This window comes from Ixodes scapularis, unplaced genomic scaffold (assembly GCF_016920785.2).
Source record: "Ixodes scapularis isolate PalLabHiFi unplaced genomic scaffold, ASM1692078v2 PGA_scaffold39__5_contigs__length_11793443, whole genome shotgun sequence".
Lineage (NCBI taxonomy): Eukaryota > Metazoa > Arthropoda > Arachnida > Ixodida > Ixodidae > Ixodes > Ixodes scapularis.
The window spans coordinates 10,269,872-10,289,407 of NW_024609867.1; the positions used below are offsets into that span (position 1 = coordinate 10,269,872).

Below are 19,536 nucleotides of genomic sequence, written 5' to 3' on the forward strand. Positions count from 1 at the left end.
AAAGCCCATGTTGACTGGACTAAAAATGTTGCGATATTAAAAAATTGACAAGGTGAAAGGCAATGAGATATTCGAGAACCTTGTAGGGGTCCCTGGTTCTTCAGATTGGGATGTAACTATCAAGGAATGTTTATCGCCAGCCTTAAAAATGAATACCACGTTCCCTGCCTTACAGTCAGAAGGCATATCAGCATTTTGGATTGATTTTTGCACATTTTGCTTAAAAGACAGGAAAAAAACTTTAGTATCTTTAAGAAACGTAGAATTAGAAAAAAATCGAAAAATCGTAAGGGTGCAGGCGAGCTGGTGAATATTTGAGAATTTGAAAATTTGAGCTGAGTTTGAGACGTCGTCCGGTCTATTTTCTGTCCCTTCTACGATTTGATGCTTCTTCTCTACCCCAGTATCAGGTTATTTCAACATGGTTGAATTAGCCCCATTCAATCCCGCTGAACATATCAATCTTAGAGTTTCGATGGTATGAGAAACAACAACTTGATCAAAAAATAGGATCTCCACAAAAAATTATCAGCTTTGTTCATCGGCAAGTTTTATAAGATGCTGTCGCTAGTGAATGATACAACTAAACACGCTATTCTATACTTTTTCACATACATTGCTGGAGAGATTATTGTCGACTGGGGTTTCAGGTGTAAAATTTGAATATACTTTTTATTCATAATATTCGCGAAATGGCTTAGAATTGTTAATGAGCATTGTAGACAATTATTCAGTGAAACCTGTTTATTTGGCCTCTTCGATGGGTTTTATCAGTGGGATGAAGGGTTGAACGGTGTTGACAGGTGATGAAATTCGATGGACGAAACACGCGGTGATGATAATGCAGTAAATGCAAAGGGGCAAGCGAGCTGGACAAGAATGACGAAAATAAACCCTGGAAAAGGGGAACAAAGGGTACAAAGGAGAAGCACGGATATCCAAACACAGCTAGGTGACTGGTGCATGACCAAAAAAGTCCACCTGGTCCTGTTATTCAACCATTGACCTAACCAGTTCCAGTGCAGTGCTTTACCAACTGAGCTAACCAGGATTTAGATGTCAGAATTTGAAACGGGTTTTATCATCTGCCACCAGTCTAACACAAGCAAGGGCGGATGGCCTGCATTTTAAGGTTATTATGATAATTCAATGAATGCAAAGGTGCAAGCGAGCTGAACAAGAATGGCGAAAATAATCCCTGGAGAAGGGGAACAAAAAGGGGGGGGGGGGGGGCAAAGGACGAACACAAACCTCCAAGCAACGGTAGGTGACTTGTGCGCGGCTGAAAAAATCCGCCCGCTCCGGTTATCGAATCTGGGACCTCCCTATTTCCAGTGGCACGCTCTACCAGTATATCTAACCGGGAGTTAGACGTCAGTAGGGCAAATTGGTTTTATCAGGTACCACCAGTCTAACACCAACAAGGATGAACGGCCTGCATTTTAGGGTTAATATTGTAATGTAATTAATGCAAATGTGCAAGCGAGCACATTTGCTGGAAAAGAATGGATAAAAAATTAGACGTTTCGAAATCTCTAATGCGAAATTAGAGCAGAGCTCTTGAAGAGGAGGAGGGGAAGGTACGGAGGGGAGGATATGCCAATCCTGCTCATCCTCTCCTCCTCCCTTCCTTTTTCTACTCTTCTCCCCTCGTCCCCCTTCGTCCTCGATTTCTTGATTAAACACAGCCTCAGAACAACAAGGACGAAGAACGAGTAAAGACAGGACAACGGCTGTTACCAACTGGCCCAAATCACCACCCTACCCAATTTTCTCCTCCTCCTCCGTATCCTCCCCTCCTCTCACAGTTTCCCCACTAAATTTAGGTGGAAAATTGACGCCACGTGACCGCGACACCAATTCACTTTCCCCGCTAAATTTAGCGGGTTAAACGACGTAACGTGACTTTGTGTCACGTCACCCATGAACAAATTCAGTTTCACCAATAGTTTTAGCTGGAAAATTGACGTCACTTGACCCCAAAACCAATTCAATTTCCCGCTAAATTTAGGGGGGCGGTTGCGGCGACACCGACGGCGACGCCGCTATACACGGAAACAGACGCCTAAGAGCTGCGCTCTGAAAACTACTAAGACACTTAAGACTGCTAACATGTAGGAATGCGAAGGCATTCGTATGCGTAGCGTATTCCTACAAGCTGCGCGCCGCGCTGATCCCGGCCGGGGGACCCCTACGGAGAATGCACGGGCAGGCCGGGTGTTTTGCAGAGCCAAGCCACCCTTTCCCTCTAACCGGCAGCCGTGCCGCTGCGCCATGGAGAGGGCTTCTTTGGGGGGTGGCGTTCCTTAAAAGTATGCCGCGCGTCAGCCAATGGAGGGGTTATTTACAAATTCAATGCTACAGACTACAGACCTCTTTTTATGGGCCAGGGGAATTTAGGTGCCGTTTGGCGCAGCTTCAAAGGCTGACAACGCCGGTTCGCCTCATGGGACAATTATTGCTTTCACATTAATAATCTCTGGTGAAAGGATGTTTACGAAATAGGATCTTTATCTATTTGAGAGGCGTTGGAAGTGCCTGTTAAACCACATGAATCGTGAACTTTGAGGAGCCCTTTTTATGGCAATGTGTTTGTTGGTTATCAAGCATATTATTTTTAGAAATATTGCAGTTTGTTTTACTCGACGATTTAAGAAGTATATTAAAAATGTTTAAATAAAAGAAGTGGAAGGGCATGGTTAGTTTTCACATTGTCAGCATTGGCATCATCCTGTATTTTCTTTGAGCGTGTTCATCGAAAAATACAATATTGGTGCTGCAATCTCTGGGTTGGTTGAGAACAAATACAACACGTTTACTGTTAAAGATGTAACATTGTGTTTAGTATCTAGTTAATTAAGATTAAGATATATACAAAGGCTAACAAAGTAACTGATCTATGATGAAGAATAAATCGCACCTGGAATATCGTCTGTGTAAATATTAGAAGCATAATTGTTCTCCAAAGGTAAAATTGGCGAACTCGGAAAGCCCATTACAACGATACTTCAGGAGAGGCGTAGAGCTCAAACAAAGATGACGAGGATAAGGATATCCTACAACAAGCGCTCATAATCCTCCGTTTATTGTTACTGCCTATAAACACTCAAACAATTTCGAAATCACTGATTGTGCTCAAGCAAAATCGCTCAGTGTCACCTTCTACGGCAATTGAAACACAACCACCGCACCAGTCCTGTTTGTCGTTTCTGTAAATCTTGTATTTGCTGGGTCCTTCAAACACTTCATAGCGACACACTTCCCCAGAAAGCCAAGTGTTCGTTATAACAATGACGTAATTAATTATACATAGGAAACACAAATGAGCACAATTTGTTTCATTTTTTAATTACACTTTTATTATTTGAAAAACGCACTCAAACATCTGTCGCATGTGAAAGAAAGACACTTTCCCTCTCGGCGTGTAATTCTACGTTTGGTGGCCGAGATGGCCCACTTGCAAAAGGTGAATTAAAATATTATAACAAACAAAAAGTCGCGTCCACTACTGGTAATGCGACGGGACCAATTCCGTACGCACTGTTATTATCCGAATCAAAAGCATAGCGTCTATTGTAAATATGGATTCATTGTGGCTAAATTTGAAAGTCGTGTTTCTTTTTTCGCCAATTCTGATCCCTTTTTTTATGCATGACGTGTTGCTACCGAGTAATCCTCTTTCACTGTAACGTGATTTGTATTTAAAGATAGTCTGGAAGGCATAATATGGTATATTACTTTGTAGGAAGCGAATTTTAAGATTATTAGGCGATACTTTAGCTGACACAGTTTGCCGATTCTTTGGGCCTTACTAATGTCTTTATCCACTACCTGAAAACGCAGCGACCGCCTAATCATGTTTAAAATTATTTCCTGTGTTCGTGCCCCACTTTGAAATACAGTCAGAAATTCATAAGATTAGATATCCCACCTTGAGTGATTCTTTGCATCATATAGACGGAACCTCAGAACCCAGTTGTCTTTCTGCCCATCTTCAGTCAAGCTTAGTGTCACGACAGTTTCTTGCTGAAGTTGAGTCATGGTAGTAATTGAAGGTTTAACCTCGAACAGTCGCGGGTTTTATATCAGTTATAGAAACGTTGATAGATTCCTGGTTGTGCGTAGCTTCATTTAGTGACGTGTATATTCATGCCTGCGCTCGTTTCATTCTAAGCAGGAGTTCACTAACGTATTTCAGCATTGCATGCATTTCGTTAAATTGCTCGAGTTTTTCTACACTTGTTAACCCCTTGATTATACTCGACGTACCCATAAGTCTCGAGGAGAAGGCCTTCGGCATCAGCACAGTACAATACAAAATGGTGTCAGGGAAGGGTATGAACTTGGGCTAGTTGATCATCCCCATTTCCGAGGGTAAAAGTGTTAAACCCAAAGGACAACTAAGAGAAACCAAGAACACAAAGCGCTTGTTGTTCGTTTGCTTTTACTTGACTGTTGTTTTTAACGCCTTTACCCTAGAAAATACTGGTGTCAGAGAGCACTTGTGAGTACGCAAAGAGCGGTAAACAGTCATCGCCCCTCTGTTTAGAGTTTTTAGAGGGTATCGAGAAAGTTTAACGTGAAACGAGGTGAATGCAAGAGGTCTGGCCTGTCTACGTACTAGAGTACTTGAGGATACTTTTACTCACTAGGAGATTTACTATCTACGTAATTTATAAATATTGAATGGTGAATACCTTGTGTCCTTCTTCCTAATAAAAGAAGAATTTACATAGAGAAACCAATCGTCAGGTCAAATATCTACAGGTGCGCTCAGGCAAGGATATATTCCGCTGTTATGATAGCGATATTCTAAAATAATAACACTCTAGCAAATACAAAAAATTACTATACCCAAATAAGAACATGTTTATTCGAAGTAAATAAAAAAATGTTTTGTATACTATAGTAACCGACAGTTTAGCAAACGCAGTGCGATGGTTAATATGTTCGCGTCTTTTGCTGTGTGATTTTTTATTCCCTGTTCTTATGAGCTAAAGCCGCAATCACAGAGGTGGCTCAACAATATTAACATGCCCCGGATCCAGCAGGCCCTGCTTTTCCTAGAGGGAAGCTGAAGAGGTGCTTGAAAAGATTGGCAACGACCTTTCCCTTCAAAGTCCTAGTGCATCAAATGCATTATAGGGAATTGGCGGGGGAATCGGTGTTTTACGTGACGTATATTTCTCCGCTAAATTTAACATAGAAAGTGAATGGGACTTTGGGTCGTGTGACATCAGGTCACGTGAGGTTTATTTTTTCCTCTAAATTTCGCAGGAAAACTGCATTTGTTTCTAGGTCGCAAAGCGTGGAAGTTCCCGCTAAATTTAACGCGGAAACTGAATTGATGTTTTGGAAACAAGGCGTGAATTGTCCCGCTGAATTTAGCGGGGAAACTGAGTTGATCTATAGGTTCCGTGCCGTTGATTTTCTAAAGGTCTGTAGGTCAAGTGACGTCACGTAACGTCATGTGAAGCCACTTCCCCTCACTAAATTTAGCGGAAAATGCGCGGACGGAAGGGCGGATAGACGAACGCACGGAAGGAGGGAAGGACGGACAAACTTTTAGGATTAGGAAGTGGCGTTAAAAAGCACTTCTTGTATTAAAATCGAGTTAGAGGTGAATTTTAGCATATTTGGTTTTGTGAATTGGAATATCACGAGCATTTCAACCAAATGCATATATAAGACTCAACAAGAAAACGAAAAACAAATTGCTGGGTTCGATGTCACAACGAGGGGTCTCAACTGCCTTGCGCGTGCCCCTTGTGAGGGAGAGTGCGCAGCGCTTTTTGAGTGCACGGGTAAGGTTTTCTGAAGGCGCGGAAACGTTGAGGTATCTGTATACTACGTCATGATTCCCTCCTCACACCAAGCGCGTCTGGAAGGACGGGCTTCAGCGCTATCCTGAATGCCCCGCTTTGGCTACTTGGCGCGTCAGTTTGAGATATGACTGGTATTCCAAAGAGCCCGTGACAAATGTGTCCCGAGCGAGTATACACGACTGACTAACCTCCACTTTATTACCTTCTCTTATAGCCAACATTGACTCGTATTCGTACTCGTGAATGCCATATGAATATGATTTAAGCGTTTTTTTTTTTCTTAAATGCGGAGGTGTTTTAATTTCCCTCTCAGCTGTCCGTGACTCTAACCACACTATGCGGCCAACAAGGGTTAAAATTTGTGTCTTTGGCGTATCGGCACGCCAGTAAGAGCCTGCCAATCAAAAGGCAACATGGATAATGCCCAAGCAACGCAAGATGACGAGATGGCCAAGCGCGCGTTTTCATTTGTTGAGTTCGGGGCAAGCAAGAGCACGTGGTAGCCTTTAGGGGGTGAACAAACGCACTAGGTGCTCGATCAAATTAAACTTTTCAAATAGTGACCCATCACCCATTGAATTCATGTGCTTGCTATAGCGGACCAAATTCATCGGAAACAGTAAATGATCCGTGATACTACGCTTTTTCTTTGGGTGATGATAAGCTTAGCCGGGGATAGGGAACGCGCCAAAACAATAGCGCCGTGACAATGAACTTTTGGCGTTGCATGTAGGGCTGCGTTGAATTGTAGCGTCGGGTGCGGATACATTTAAAATGAAATAGAGCAGAGTATTGCATTTCGCCTGATTGCTAAAACCACTTTCCTGGTCATTCAGACACATATGCCACACGGTGTTCGTGTCTGCAAATGTTAATTAGCTTTTCTCTGCGAAATGCTCACTTTATAGTAAAAAGCGTGTCGTGAAAAAAAAAAAAAAACTGACATATCGCTTTTCTTTCTGCCTTTCAGAACGCGGACTGCAAGGTGTTCACGAGTTTCTGGCACTACGTGCTGATGGCCAACTACTGCTGGATCCTCATGGAGGGACTGTACCTGCACAACCTCGTCTTCCTCGCCTTCTTCACGGACAGTTCGGGGATTATAAGATACGTCGCTCTTGGTTGGGGTAAGTTATATTTTTCTTATGCTTACTACTCCAGTGAATGTATCTCTCACTTATTGTCGTTGACAGATTAGCCGGTGCTTCTCGTATCTCTGAATCCTCGGAAGGATTCAGAGTATTGCACTTCGTTTTCAATGGCCTGTCGAGCGGATTTGCTTTAAAATAGTAGTATTCAGATACGCCAACTTTTAAGATATCTCTAATCAAGCGTCATCAAAAGTTGAACACCTCTATTGAGAAAGGTTTTTGAGTACATTGCGCTTCGAATTTATTCAAAGATCAGTGTAAAATATAGAAGGTCAAGTGTGGCGGTTACTCTTATCGTAGTAAGTATTTATTAAATTTTCTTTAGACGCCATTCGCCAATTTGTTGTCGTAATCACCACATCGCAACTCTGAAAAGTTTTGTATAAAACTTGCAGGGCTTCCGATACTGTTCCTTGTTCCTTGGGTAGCGGTAAGAGCAACGCTTGAAGACACGTAGTAAGTATATGACACCCAAACTGTTTTTGTCCAGTCGCTGTTTTCGGAAAATAATGCTGGTTCTTGTTCCCGTCTGCCACTTCAGTTGCTGGACAACAAACGACACGAAATCTTACTTCTGGATTATCCGAGGACCTATCACGGCGTCGATAGTGGTAAGACTGCTTTCGACCTTAGAAATAATTGGAGAAATTTGCTTGATCGCGTTGTGGACTCGTTTGCGCTCTCTTCCAAAATGAAGCACTCTTTTCTTAAAGTCTACCACTCTCCTGCGCAATGATGCGGAGAATGGAACATATTTGAATCGTAATTAAGGCAAATATTTAGGCAGGGAATGGGTGGCCGAGTCTGTTTGCACACCACAACTCGAAGCACTAGGAACAAAACTCTTACCGTTGCGGATCTATACCATTACACTGCCCGTTTATATCGGAATAAGTTTCGCACCTCCGCAAGGTCACGTAATTACTATTGCATGATGCTTGTTAAAAACGTTATTTTTCACGTCCGCCGAAGTCACCGTACTCTCGCAGGTCAACCTCGGATTGCCTTGGCATCTAACAGAAAATGGGATCTAGCTTTGCAAAAAAAAAATTTAAATAAATATGTCTGATAGCTGTTGACAATTTGGAACGCACATGAAAAGAAAAACGCGAGAAGCTTCATAGCGCAGCGGACGTTTTGCTAAGAAGTTTAGTTTTTTCAGAGTCAATCAGAAAGGACATGCGAGGAACTATTATGAACATGTAACGACAAATAAAAAACTTAACGCCGGAGCAATGTTTGTAGCTCATGCATTTTACTCCGTATATTATATGTGTCGCCACACATAATTTATGCATCTTCCAATATAGGGATAACTTTAAAAAAACGTGTATCCCTACACTATTTGTTTTTTAATTATTTTAGTTTCGTTTCACAAACGTGGCTTTTTATAAGGTTTCGTTATTCTAAACATTTATTTTCTAGTTCCGTCTATGCTTTTAATTAAAGAAATAATAAGATTACACTCTTTCATACGCCTCGGTAAGATAGGTGATCGGAAAGGTGCACTGGTGCAATTCTTCATCTTTACGCAGTTGGGTGGTGTTCACTAAAAAGAAAGACACATATATTTTGACTTATTCATAACACACATTCTAAAATTAAGCAGGCGACCCTCACACGGATTTGTGTAGCCCTCGAACTTGAAATATTCATTGCACAGCATGATGGGTGGCATTTAATAGAGTGACATTCAGGTGAAGCCGGACTATCATTTTTGAACTGAGTGAGTATCTTGTATGGACATGTGTTTGCTGTCTTTAGGTTTTCCTTTTTCAGATAAAAAAAAGGATGTGTCCCAAATCGTCGACCTTTTTATATATTGACTGTCCAAACACTATTTCTTAAATAAGACTATATAAACAATGAACCACCATAAAAAGCATTGCATATAAGAAATAAAGAGTCAAATTGAAAGTTTGGCTATTATTTACATGAAGGTGTAATATGAACTAAAAAACAAGCGTTCATTTGGTCCATTTATAAAAGTAGGTAATGCCACCTCCCGAGTATTTCACCCAGTGGGAAAAAAAATTGGTTTCCATAAACAAAGTGAGGCAACAACTGGGCAGGAAAATTGTGTCACATTAAAGGCTACCAAGAAACTTGAAATATATATTTCAGTTTTTTTGCAATCAGGTATTATTCTCGTCTCCGCGCAGTGCGTAATTTTTCAATGATCTGAAGGTAAGTGCGCAAAAACGATGGTGTAAATTAAATATAATTACACATTTAACAATCTCGAGCGAATGCTCTCGAGCATTGCACTTGGCAGAGCCAATTGCTGCAATCTAAGGCATGTACTCAGCGAAAAATGAGGCTGATAATGTGTCTGATCCTCGACAAACGACCTGCGATGTGACACTTAGCACGGTGAACCTCCATGCTAAGTGCTATTATTATAGAAGGTTTTCTAGTTTTGCTGAAGGAGGTCGTGAACCGTTTTTTTTTTCAACATGCTCTGCTAAGTGCTAATTTGGATTACCGGTCATCTATTACGTAGCCCACGCGCATTCGTTTTTATGCGAAAGCATTAACTGTCCCATGGAGCGAGCCGACGTCATCACCTTTGAAACCGCGCCAAACTGCACCACCTTCAACTCTTTCTCCAAGTGAAGTCAGCTCCTAGCGATGAACCACACGAAAAGCCTAGACAAGGGTACCTAGTTTCCCCGATCCCAAAAGAGCGGAGTTAAGCTGATGAATTTCGGCTTCGGACCCATTGGCTGGCGCGCGTCGACGGGGCTCCCATCGACCGCTCCGCGTAAGGTTCAACGACGGCCGCCCCATGGCGCTGCGTGTCCGCGAGGCAGCGGCTCCACCGCTCCACGCCCAAGGTCAGCGCGCTTGCTCGACCGTCGACGAAAGAAGGGAGCGGAAGGGCGTCGTACAAGCTTTCGCATTCACGCCATATAAGAAGTGCTTAGGTGTACCTAGAGCCTTTTATTGCCTGGATTCCTTTATTAGTGTAAAACGACAATTTCAATTTTCCGGAGAGCTTGCACCTCGATTCTACGACTACGTCGCAACAAGACAGCCAATCGGAAAGTTTTGATTTCTGACTTCACGCGTAAAAGTCAAAGGCGACCAGATACTTTCCTCAGATGCAAGGTATGCGATCGGCTGGGCCTCCCCGAGCTTCAGCGTCGTTTAATCGAGGGCAGCCGACTTTTCGGCTTTGTGCATTATGCGGACACTCCCTCTGTCGACTACGAGACCGGCCATCAGCCGACGGCGGCACCAACAGTGAACGCGTCGCGAGCTCTCTGCAGCGAGGTGCTTGCGGTTCGACGGGACGTGTCCGTTCTTTCTCCGGGTCAAGCCCTCGCCGTCCTTCGATGTTCAAGTCAATGTCCCGGTTTGAAAAAGATCGAAACAGACGTAACCCTGGCTCCTGCCAATGTCGTTTGGGCCATCGGAGCCAAAAGCTGGAAACCAGGCTGCTCTTTACTGTGGGTCGTCTGGCAACTTACGAAACCGAATGTCGTTCACTCTATCGTACCTTGTGCCTACTGTCTCACAACGCACGCGGTCTGCATGGCGAGTGCTAGGGCGCGCACTCAACACACGCCAACGACGCAGAGCACACACCATCACCTAAGCCTTTCACACACAGAAAAGGCGCAGCGATCTTCAAACGACAAGAGCCGACGTAGCGATATGTTGCTGGACAAAATAAATCTCGGATGTGTTTCAAAACAAAACTTAGTTTTAGAACGCCAGTAAATGCGTTCCTATTTCTATAACTTCCTTTGTTATTATTAAAGCACAAAATGAAGTACACTAGATCCACAACCTTACACACGTATTATTGTGACGTTTGTTCCTCAAGCTGGCCAACCATGTCGTATGGTCGTTCCAGGCAACCGATGAAAAACGATTTTCAAACATGTTCTATAATATCTGAACGCAATACTTCGCCGCGATATTTGGAATTTAGGATGTCTGAGGTCTCAATTTTACAAAATTAGGCCTGTGAATATCTATTTTATTGCACGACCCCTTTAGAAATATTATTTGCCCCGTAATTCGCCGAGCGATCCCTCCGTAGGTTTCTGCGATTGGCTCTCTAAGTGCTATGCGAGAGAACAGAAGTTCCATATGTCTTAGAGTGTCCGAGACACTCCGAGTGTAGGGTTAAAACTTTGTGGTGTCCTGCTTTTTTTTTTTTAGCCTTTACTTTTTCGCAGTTTTAAAAAAGCGGGGACAAGTTCCTCCCGCATTGTGCTCCACCTTTTCCACTTCAGTGAGCGAACGTTGGATTGACGGTGGGAGAGGAGGAGACTACACTCGCTCATCTCCAGCGTCCCCTTGCTTTGCGGGAGGAACATGTCGCGCTATTTTTTAAAGTGCCACTGAGTATGACCTCGGGGCATTTCGTAATTACGTAGTTTTGCACGCTTTTTTATGTATTTAGCAAAGCGAAAGTGTGTGCTCCGGCTATCGGAAGAGGCAAGAGCACATTGCAAAGAGCGACTGCAAATGTTGGTATCCGAGTTTTATTATAAGTCAATTAAAACAAAGTTTGCTCTATATAAAGTAACAATATATAAATATTTTATGAACGTAATCATTTATTTGGTCAATTCATCGAAGTGCAATCAAAAACAATAGTCGGTTTTACGAGAAGTAGGTGGCATGGTAATTCGGATGTTCATCACCTTACAGTGCACATATAATACAATTTGCTTACCCAGCTTGTTATAGCATAAAAAAACATAACGTAAAAATAAACAAAATCTTAAAACCAATGCTCTTACAAACTCTTTCCGAGATGTATGAACAGCATCAGCCACAGGCAATCATTTTGTTTTGGTATAGTACTGTTGCCCGTATTTCTGATTTATCGCAGGTGAACTTCTTCCTATTTATCAACATCACAAGGGTACTCTTTGTAAAGCTGTTCACCACCCAAACCCACCAAGCGAGGAAGTACAGATACAGGTGAGACAAAGTGCTCCTTCTAGAAAATATTATGGACAACCTCAACATACTTCCATTATTCAGGAACTCCCTGCTTTGCCAACTGAATTTAAAGAATGGAATACAGCACAACAAAAGCGGTACTAACAGTATTGTATCTTAACCTGTTGAAAAAAGTGGTAATTTAGATGGGATACTGACCGGTCTTGACTGAATGATGTTTCAAACTCTCCCACTCATGTAAACAAAATTCCGACAGGCGTTTCTAGTTCATTTATCTGTCCCCACGTGGCGTATTCATCTTTAACTTTTATGCTCAGTGCAAAATTTCGCCACACCGGAGTGTGAGCCGAGTAAAAAATAAGTAATTTTAAATATATAAAAAAAGAATGAAATAAGCTACGTCTTGCGGTTACCGCATACTGATAACTTTATCGTTATCCCTTGCCATTCCATGGCGATACGGCGTTCAAAAGAAGAACATCGGAACTTCTAAACTGTTTCGCAGAAGTCATCGGACCAGGGAATAATACACAGGGTATAATTAGTGGTTGATTTCGAACAGGACGTATTTAAGGAGGAATTGTCAACTTACCTATTTCAGGGCCTAAGTATTACACCTTGATATATAGGGTGTCCCAAGTCACCAGGCTCGATCTAAAATGAACCGTAAAACTCGACGCTTGCACGTAGCAATCTGAACCTTTTGTTAAAAGTGCATTTCACACGTCGTTTTCTCTTTTTTTTTTCTTGTAAGATTGCAAAGCGTAGCTTCCTTTTTGTAAAAATAGTGCCAAAACGCTTCCCAGGTTAAACGGCGGACGGCAACGCAAACGACCGAGTCGAGTTGCGGGGTGCGTTTCACGCGCGTATTCATAGATGGCGTCGGACGCAGCATCCGAAGGTGCAGCTGACCAGCAAAAGAAAGCAGACGGCACACAGGCGAAATTCGTTGGCAGCAAAAGCGCCATCGTTATGCAGACGCGTTTTTTTTTTTACTTGAAGTTTTGTTTTTATTGTCCGCAATAATGTTTTAACTAAAGGTACATTACAAAAAGATTATGTTGATTAAAAAAAAACAGGTTGGTTGTAAGCGCTTTCGATAACGAGGTAGCGTCATCTATCAGTACGAGCTCCAAAAGGCTCCCCGCCGCTCGACTTGGTTGCCTGTGTCGCCGCCCACCGTTGACCCTGGCCAGTTCCTTGGCCATATGTTCTACAGAAAGGGAGCTACGCTTTCTAATTTTACAAGAGAAAACGACCGGTGAAATACACATTTGACGAAAAGATTAGATTTCTACGTGCAGGCGTCCATTTTTACTCCCCATTTTAGATCGAGCTTGGTGAGTTGGGATGGCACAAAGTCTTAGGGATGAAACGCGGTAGTGCGCTAAAGTTAGCACTCGTGCAATAGCTGCGCAAGGCTGCCGGAGCACAAACGCGGATGATAATTTTAACAACCCCGTCCATCATGCCAAATTATAAAAAAAAATATAATAATAACGCATACAGAGTAAATTAGAGGTGGTTGGGCCATTTTGGCGTATTTCTTTTCATTTTCTCATTTTGGTACCCGCGCTACGCAAGAGAGCGTTTTGAACCTGCTGCGATGAAAAATCCTATAAAATGAACCATTTTTGTGAAAGCTTGTCTCGAGGTGGAGGCTATTCGACTGTTCTCGGGCATTTCTCTTATCATTCCAAATTCGGGCTCGCGTTCGTCATTCAGGAACCTTTTGAGATCGGGCGAATTCTTGACTATTGACCTATCACAAACTTTATGGCCCTCAACTACATGCTCCTGCTATGGCAAATTCTTTAAGATGAGTCTTCTTTGAGAAAACGCGTCTTGATTTGGACATGGTTTGACTGTTTTTAGGCATTTGTCTATCAATTCAAATTCGGGCACCCGCGCCTTGTCCGGGGGAGTTTTGAGATTTACCGAATTCATATCTGGCGAAGAAATATCAAACTAAATTCCTCCGACTACAAGCCGGTGCTATTCTTAAATCTTGGGCTTCAGCCCTCTTCGAGGAATGTTATATTGGAATGTCATGTCGGATATTCCAATACGCTCGTCTCTTGACTTTCTTCTCTGTTTGTGTGCAAAACGAAAGGGATAATTAATGTAATAAAAACATTTTGATCGTGCCTCAATATTTTTTTTTTTAACTTCGGAATATTAAGTTTAAAAGAACAATCATACTCTCATAGATCGATTGTTCACGGCAGTTCTCCCAATCCTTAGAATAAAATGCACTTTGTTGTAATCAAATTACATTATAACTCGGGAAAATGGTTTTTAATGCGTTTATAATTTTGTAGGTCGTAATATAAAACAGCTGGGTTTGTTCGCTACTTTAGTGATGTCAGTAGTAGAATGCTGGAAATGATCTTAAAAGTCTAAACGAAAGCAGATAAGTCTTATTTTGCGAATTGGTCTCAAGATCCCAAGAAAACAAATTTTTACAAAAAAAGTAAATTGTACACATTATTTTATAGATTCTTCTGGTTTATTGCAGTTAAATGAGAAATATTATATTTTGTAGTATTTTTAAATTGTGCTGGTTCAAACTTTGCTGTTTCTCTAAAATTTGTGTGAGGTGCCTCGGAAATGCATTTTTCTAGACACGCAAAACACGTCTTAGACACTAAACCAAATTCCATATTATTGCGGAGGTATGCTTTATAATTTATGCAATCATAATGAGCTCTTCTCGGACAAAGAACGAACTGTACACTTTAATTAACTTCGACACTATCCGTAGTGGCAATATGTCAAAACGTTCATTCGATGGAGGAACGTGCACTTTATACGTCCTCATCTTGAAATGTTGGCACAAGTATAGTGGTATACGATAGAATGGAGTAGTATCACGGCAAATTGTTCAAAGTGTAGCGTTTTGATGTCATGGCCATATTTTTATCTTAAGTGAATAATCTCCCATGAGAGCGGTGCCGAAACCAGCTAGCACAGTATCGCACATGTTTTTGGGGATGTAAGTTCTACAGAAGAAAGGAATGTTGCACAATGTCACCCTAATAACTATATTTAAGATCTTTTTCCACTTGATAAATAAACTCAAAATAAAAAAAATGGTTTCCATGTATTGAATACAAGGACGCAAACAGGCGGGTGAATACTTAGCATGACAAAGAAAACCTGAGACCGCAGGAGACCCCGAAACTATCCAGTGAATGAACCATTTTTAGCCGAAGTCCCGTTTTTTTTTAGGCTTAATAATCACCAGTTTGCTTGCGCCCTTACATTAAGTTTATTAATCCTACAAAATGTAAACCTCGCCCTCCTTCCCCATACGTTATTCACCTATTTTAGTGTGTGCACGTCGTTCGTACCCACAGACTTGCGATTTCGTCAGTGTCTTAATGTCGATTTTTCTGCGCCATCATTTATGTAATAAATATTGAAAAAAATCAAGTTGAAAGATTTTTGATAAAATCGAATCAGTGTTGCTATTTCACTAAATGTTTGCACTCCTTTATTTTTGACTACCAATCTTTGGTGACCAAGCAAACAACAGTCAAACATCGAACGCTTTGGGCGTCCCGACGAAAAATGCAACCTGCAGGTTCGAGGTAACACAAGTTTTTTTTCAAAAAGAATACAAACATAAATGGAAAACGTTTTTTTAGGCATGTGTGGCGCAAATCCTAAAATTACCACTCAAAGACACATCTTCGTGCGAATTTAGAACAATTGACATCATCGCAGGCTACAGGACCTTTTATTGAGGCAAAAGGCCCCCAAAATATTGGAAGGATTTGACTCCGTTTCTAAGATTGATCGAATCAGTGAGAACCTGTAAAAAAGTACTATCTAGCCTAGCTACAAAAAGGAATGACATACTAAAACATGTTTTTTTTTTATTTTCAGAGTTTCTAGATTCGATATGCTTTAAACAGAAAACGCTCAAACACAGATCTTGCAAACATGAGAATTGGCAGAAAACGAGGAGAACGTGTGAACTGAGAAAACAAACTCCAAATTTTGTTTAATTTCTTTCCGTGTACACTGCCCCTGTCTTTTTAGAATGTGGTACACCTGGAAGCAGTACGGGCTGACTCTAGGTATTGGGTGAAGTGATGAGAATTCGCATGCACGCATTTTAGGTGCGTAGCAACCGGGTTTTACAAAATTCAAGCTCACACGTCTAAGTTGGACATCTTCCAAATTTGTCTTGTGATTTCATTCATCTAATCAATCTTGTATCTACCCCATCTCGGTAATCTAACCTACATCACTTCAACGTTTTACCTCTGAGAAAACATCAATATTTTACTCCGCTGATACACCAGGGGTCTAACCTGAACGTAGCGCATTGATTAGCCTCTTTCTCGGCATAGGCCTTTAATCGGAGACTGCTAATCACACAGTGCATCAAAAATTTAAAAAAAAAATAAAGAAAAATGGATGAGTGAAGGCATTGGGAATACGCAAGCGAGCTGGGGATTCCGAGACATAAATAAAACTTGTGTCTAAAGAAGGAGATAGAAGGCACATAGAAATAAGAGGACAGGCAAATACCCTCGATGTTTGTGTGCGCACCTATTTCTTTCTTTTATGTGTCTTCTTTCTCCATTATGTAGAGTGTCAGGTCTTAATTTCTATTTAGAGTGAAATAGTTCGTTCATGAGTTTGGTGGGTGAAATGATGTGCACTCTACGTGTTACCTAGATAATGTTGGTGGTTGTTCAGACCATACTACTGTGCACATTCCATAATTGATGCGCCCGAAGAAAAACAAATAGCATTCCTTAAGGAAGTGATGACGTGAACAGCTCAAAGTAACTTTATGTTTTTCCTTAAGTATACATAGGACACTTCATACACACCAGAAGCTAAACAAAAACTAGTGTAATTATTTAGTGAAGGAATGTTTTTACAACTTCCTGTGGGACACTAGTGAGAGAACATTGTCCCATTAATAAAAATGTTCCATTAACAATTTTCTTTTGTGTTTCTACCTAAAGCCGCTTACTTGTCTACATCCAATGCACGTGTTGGTGCTGCGATGGTTTGTAAAAAAAAAAAAAAGAAGAATATAAATCTGTGTTTACGTCTCACACGTCCTCGAATCGGGTGGCTATGCTGAGGCGAGATTGAATGCGTTTTTTTTTTGTATATATAAATGCCTGTAACTAGCGCATTGTTAACAATAAATATATAGGAGATGCATGTTCAACATAGCACGTTAGAGGTTCCTAACCTGGCACAAGCTTGGCAATGAGACCTACCTTGGCCCTAATACGGTTTTTCTTTAATGCGTTATTTTGTGCCACAAAACTTTTCCTTGGCATTTCTATAAATTCTCTGTAGCTCACCCCTGGATTGCCAGTCACACCCAAGCCAAACATACCATGCATGAACAGAAGAGGTAACAGTGAATCCTAAACCTGACACATATCCTGCAATTTCGACCGAAAGTTACCACACAAAAAGAAAACCGCCAAAAGTGAAGCCGATTTCTGGCACTTGTTCGGCGATTTAGGCGCAAAGATGCCGGATAACAGCCGATCTAGCGTCAGTGAAACCTAACTTCGTTACTTATTTCATGAATTAGGGTCAAAAACCCAGACTCTAGTAAAAAAATGACAAGTTTTTTTTTTACTTCCTTTAGGATTTTTTACGCTCTAGATGCCCAGACAAAACGAAATTTTGCATAAACAACTATGCTGCCTGGGTAGTAACATATACCGCTTTCTATCGCCATTGTGATGTTGGATTAAGCACTCTGGATGGCCATGACAACATTGATCTGCCATCCACTAATTCTTCTCTAACTAATCTGATTTTGGCGCCACTACAGGAAGTGGTTCAAGTCGACGCTTGTGCTGGTCCCTTTGTTCGGCGCCCACTACGCCTTTCTCCTTGGAATGTCCTTGGCGGCAGCGGGCGACCTGCTTGAGCTGGTGTGGCTCTACATCGATCAGCTGTTCTCTTCATTCCAGGTGACCTGTTTCTAACAGTGCAGTAGTTTTCCTAACGCATGCAAAATGTCGCCGCCGAATAAATGAAATGAAATGAAATGAAATGATACGTTTAAAAATAGCGAAGACGAAATTGCGCGCCTATTTTTTAAAGAACTCGTGGCGGCGTTTTCTAGTCTCTTGAGCCAATGGCCCAGGCGTTCCATGTTTGTGTTTCACTTCCGTCCACGTTATTATTTCCTCTTCGCTGTTTTCTAAAGTGGCTGACAGCTTAGGGAGGTCAACTGCGGTCAAAAATCGAACCAAAATAAATGACAGATAGTGCTTTAGTGGCACGAAATATAATCCCAGCCGCAATATTACGTTAAGTGGAAACCATGTTCTTCAGTAAAATCAGTATTAAGACGCGACCAGTTGCGTTTTTGCTGGAGGTGAGCGGTTTAGCTGTTAGTTTATCAACACTGGAATATGACATGCAGATGGTGCTTTGACCCTTTTTCACGTGTTTTTACCTCGTTTTGTAAAGTAGTGAATAAAGCTGTTTCCCGCGTTTTCCTTTTTTTTTTTTTGTAAGCCACGCCCAGTGTTTAAGACAACACAGGGCTGCTCATATTCAATATTTTTTGTTTTATAAATTGATGCCGCTATCTTCCTTTCTGCTCCGCGAAAATAATATCCTTCGGACACGCCAAACCCTGAGTTTTCTAGCTCTCAGTGTTTATATAGAGTGCCTGAAATGTCATGGCTCGATCTAAAACGGGCAGCAAAATCGCCGCCTGCACGTAAAAATCTGAACCTTTCATCACAGGTGTATTTCACAGGTGAGTTTCAGCTTGTAAGGTTACGAGGTGTAGCTCCCTTTCTGTAAAAAATAGGGTAAAATAACTTGCCAGGGTCAACGGCGGAGGGCGATGCGGGAAACCGAGTCCAGGGGGGGGGGGGGGGGGGGGGGGGGCTCGATTGATGCACCTATTGATCGATGGGGTCAGGAGCAGCGTCGGCAGGTAAAGTCCACCAGTGAAAGAAAGCAGAACAAGCAGAAGAAATTCAGCGGCAGCAAGATCACAGTCGTCATCTAAAGGCGATTTATTTTATTTTTGTTAATTCAAGTTTTGCTATCATTGTCCGCATTTATATTTAAACCAAAGGTACACTAATAAACGATTATTTTCACTTTAATAGACAACGATAGTTGTGGGTTGTCTCTATATTATTTTTTTCAAAGCAAGCCGGAACTAGAGTTTTTTTTTTATAGGCTTCCGACGGGATCCATATATGCGCATCTCTTTTTCACGTGCCGCCACGCCACTCTGCGCCGACATCAATCATGTGAGGAGCAAAGGATCCCGCGCCGTGCAGGAAAGTCGCTTCGCCGACGTTGCACACGTCCCTGCGCATGTTCCCCTGCTTTTGCCTCCTTCTCCTTTCTTGTTTTCGCCGAATTCAGACACGTGACCGGCTGCAATCGACTGAGCGCGGCCCCAATCGACTGAGCACGGCCCCGACGGGCGCGAGGAGTGGCTTTCCCGCATAATTTAAGATTTCTAGATGGCTGAACGCGCAACTCTGGCTCCTGTAGAGAGCCTATACAGAAACTCCAGTCGGAACAGGAAAGTAGCGTCATCTGTCGATACCTGCGTGAAACACTCCTTGCCACTCGGCCCGGTCGTTTGCCGCGCAGTCTTCCGT

General features: G+C 42.0%; 1 protein-coding gene across 1 annotated transcript in view; it reads left to right on the forward strand.

Moving 5' to 3' along the window:
* The window catches only part of LOC115328068 (parathyroid hormone/parathyroid hormone-related peptide receptor), a 96,916-nt gene that overhangs the window by 74,320 nt on the left and 3,060 nt on the right, over positions 1-19,536 (forward strand). Inside the window, exons 7-11 of the mRNA XM_040210554.1 lie at positions 6,796-6,952; positions 7,372-7,432; positions 7,518-7,587; positions 11,829-11,920; positions 17,727-17,868. Of these exons, the coding sequence (XP_040066488.1) occupies positions 6,796-6,952; positions 7,372-7,432; positions 7,518-7,587; positions 11,829-11,920; positions 17,727-17,868 (522 nt within the window). The remainder of the gene's footprint in view (positions 1-6,795; positions 6,953-7,371; positions 7,433-7,517; positions 7,588-11,828; positions 11,921-17,726; positions 17,869-19,536) is intronic.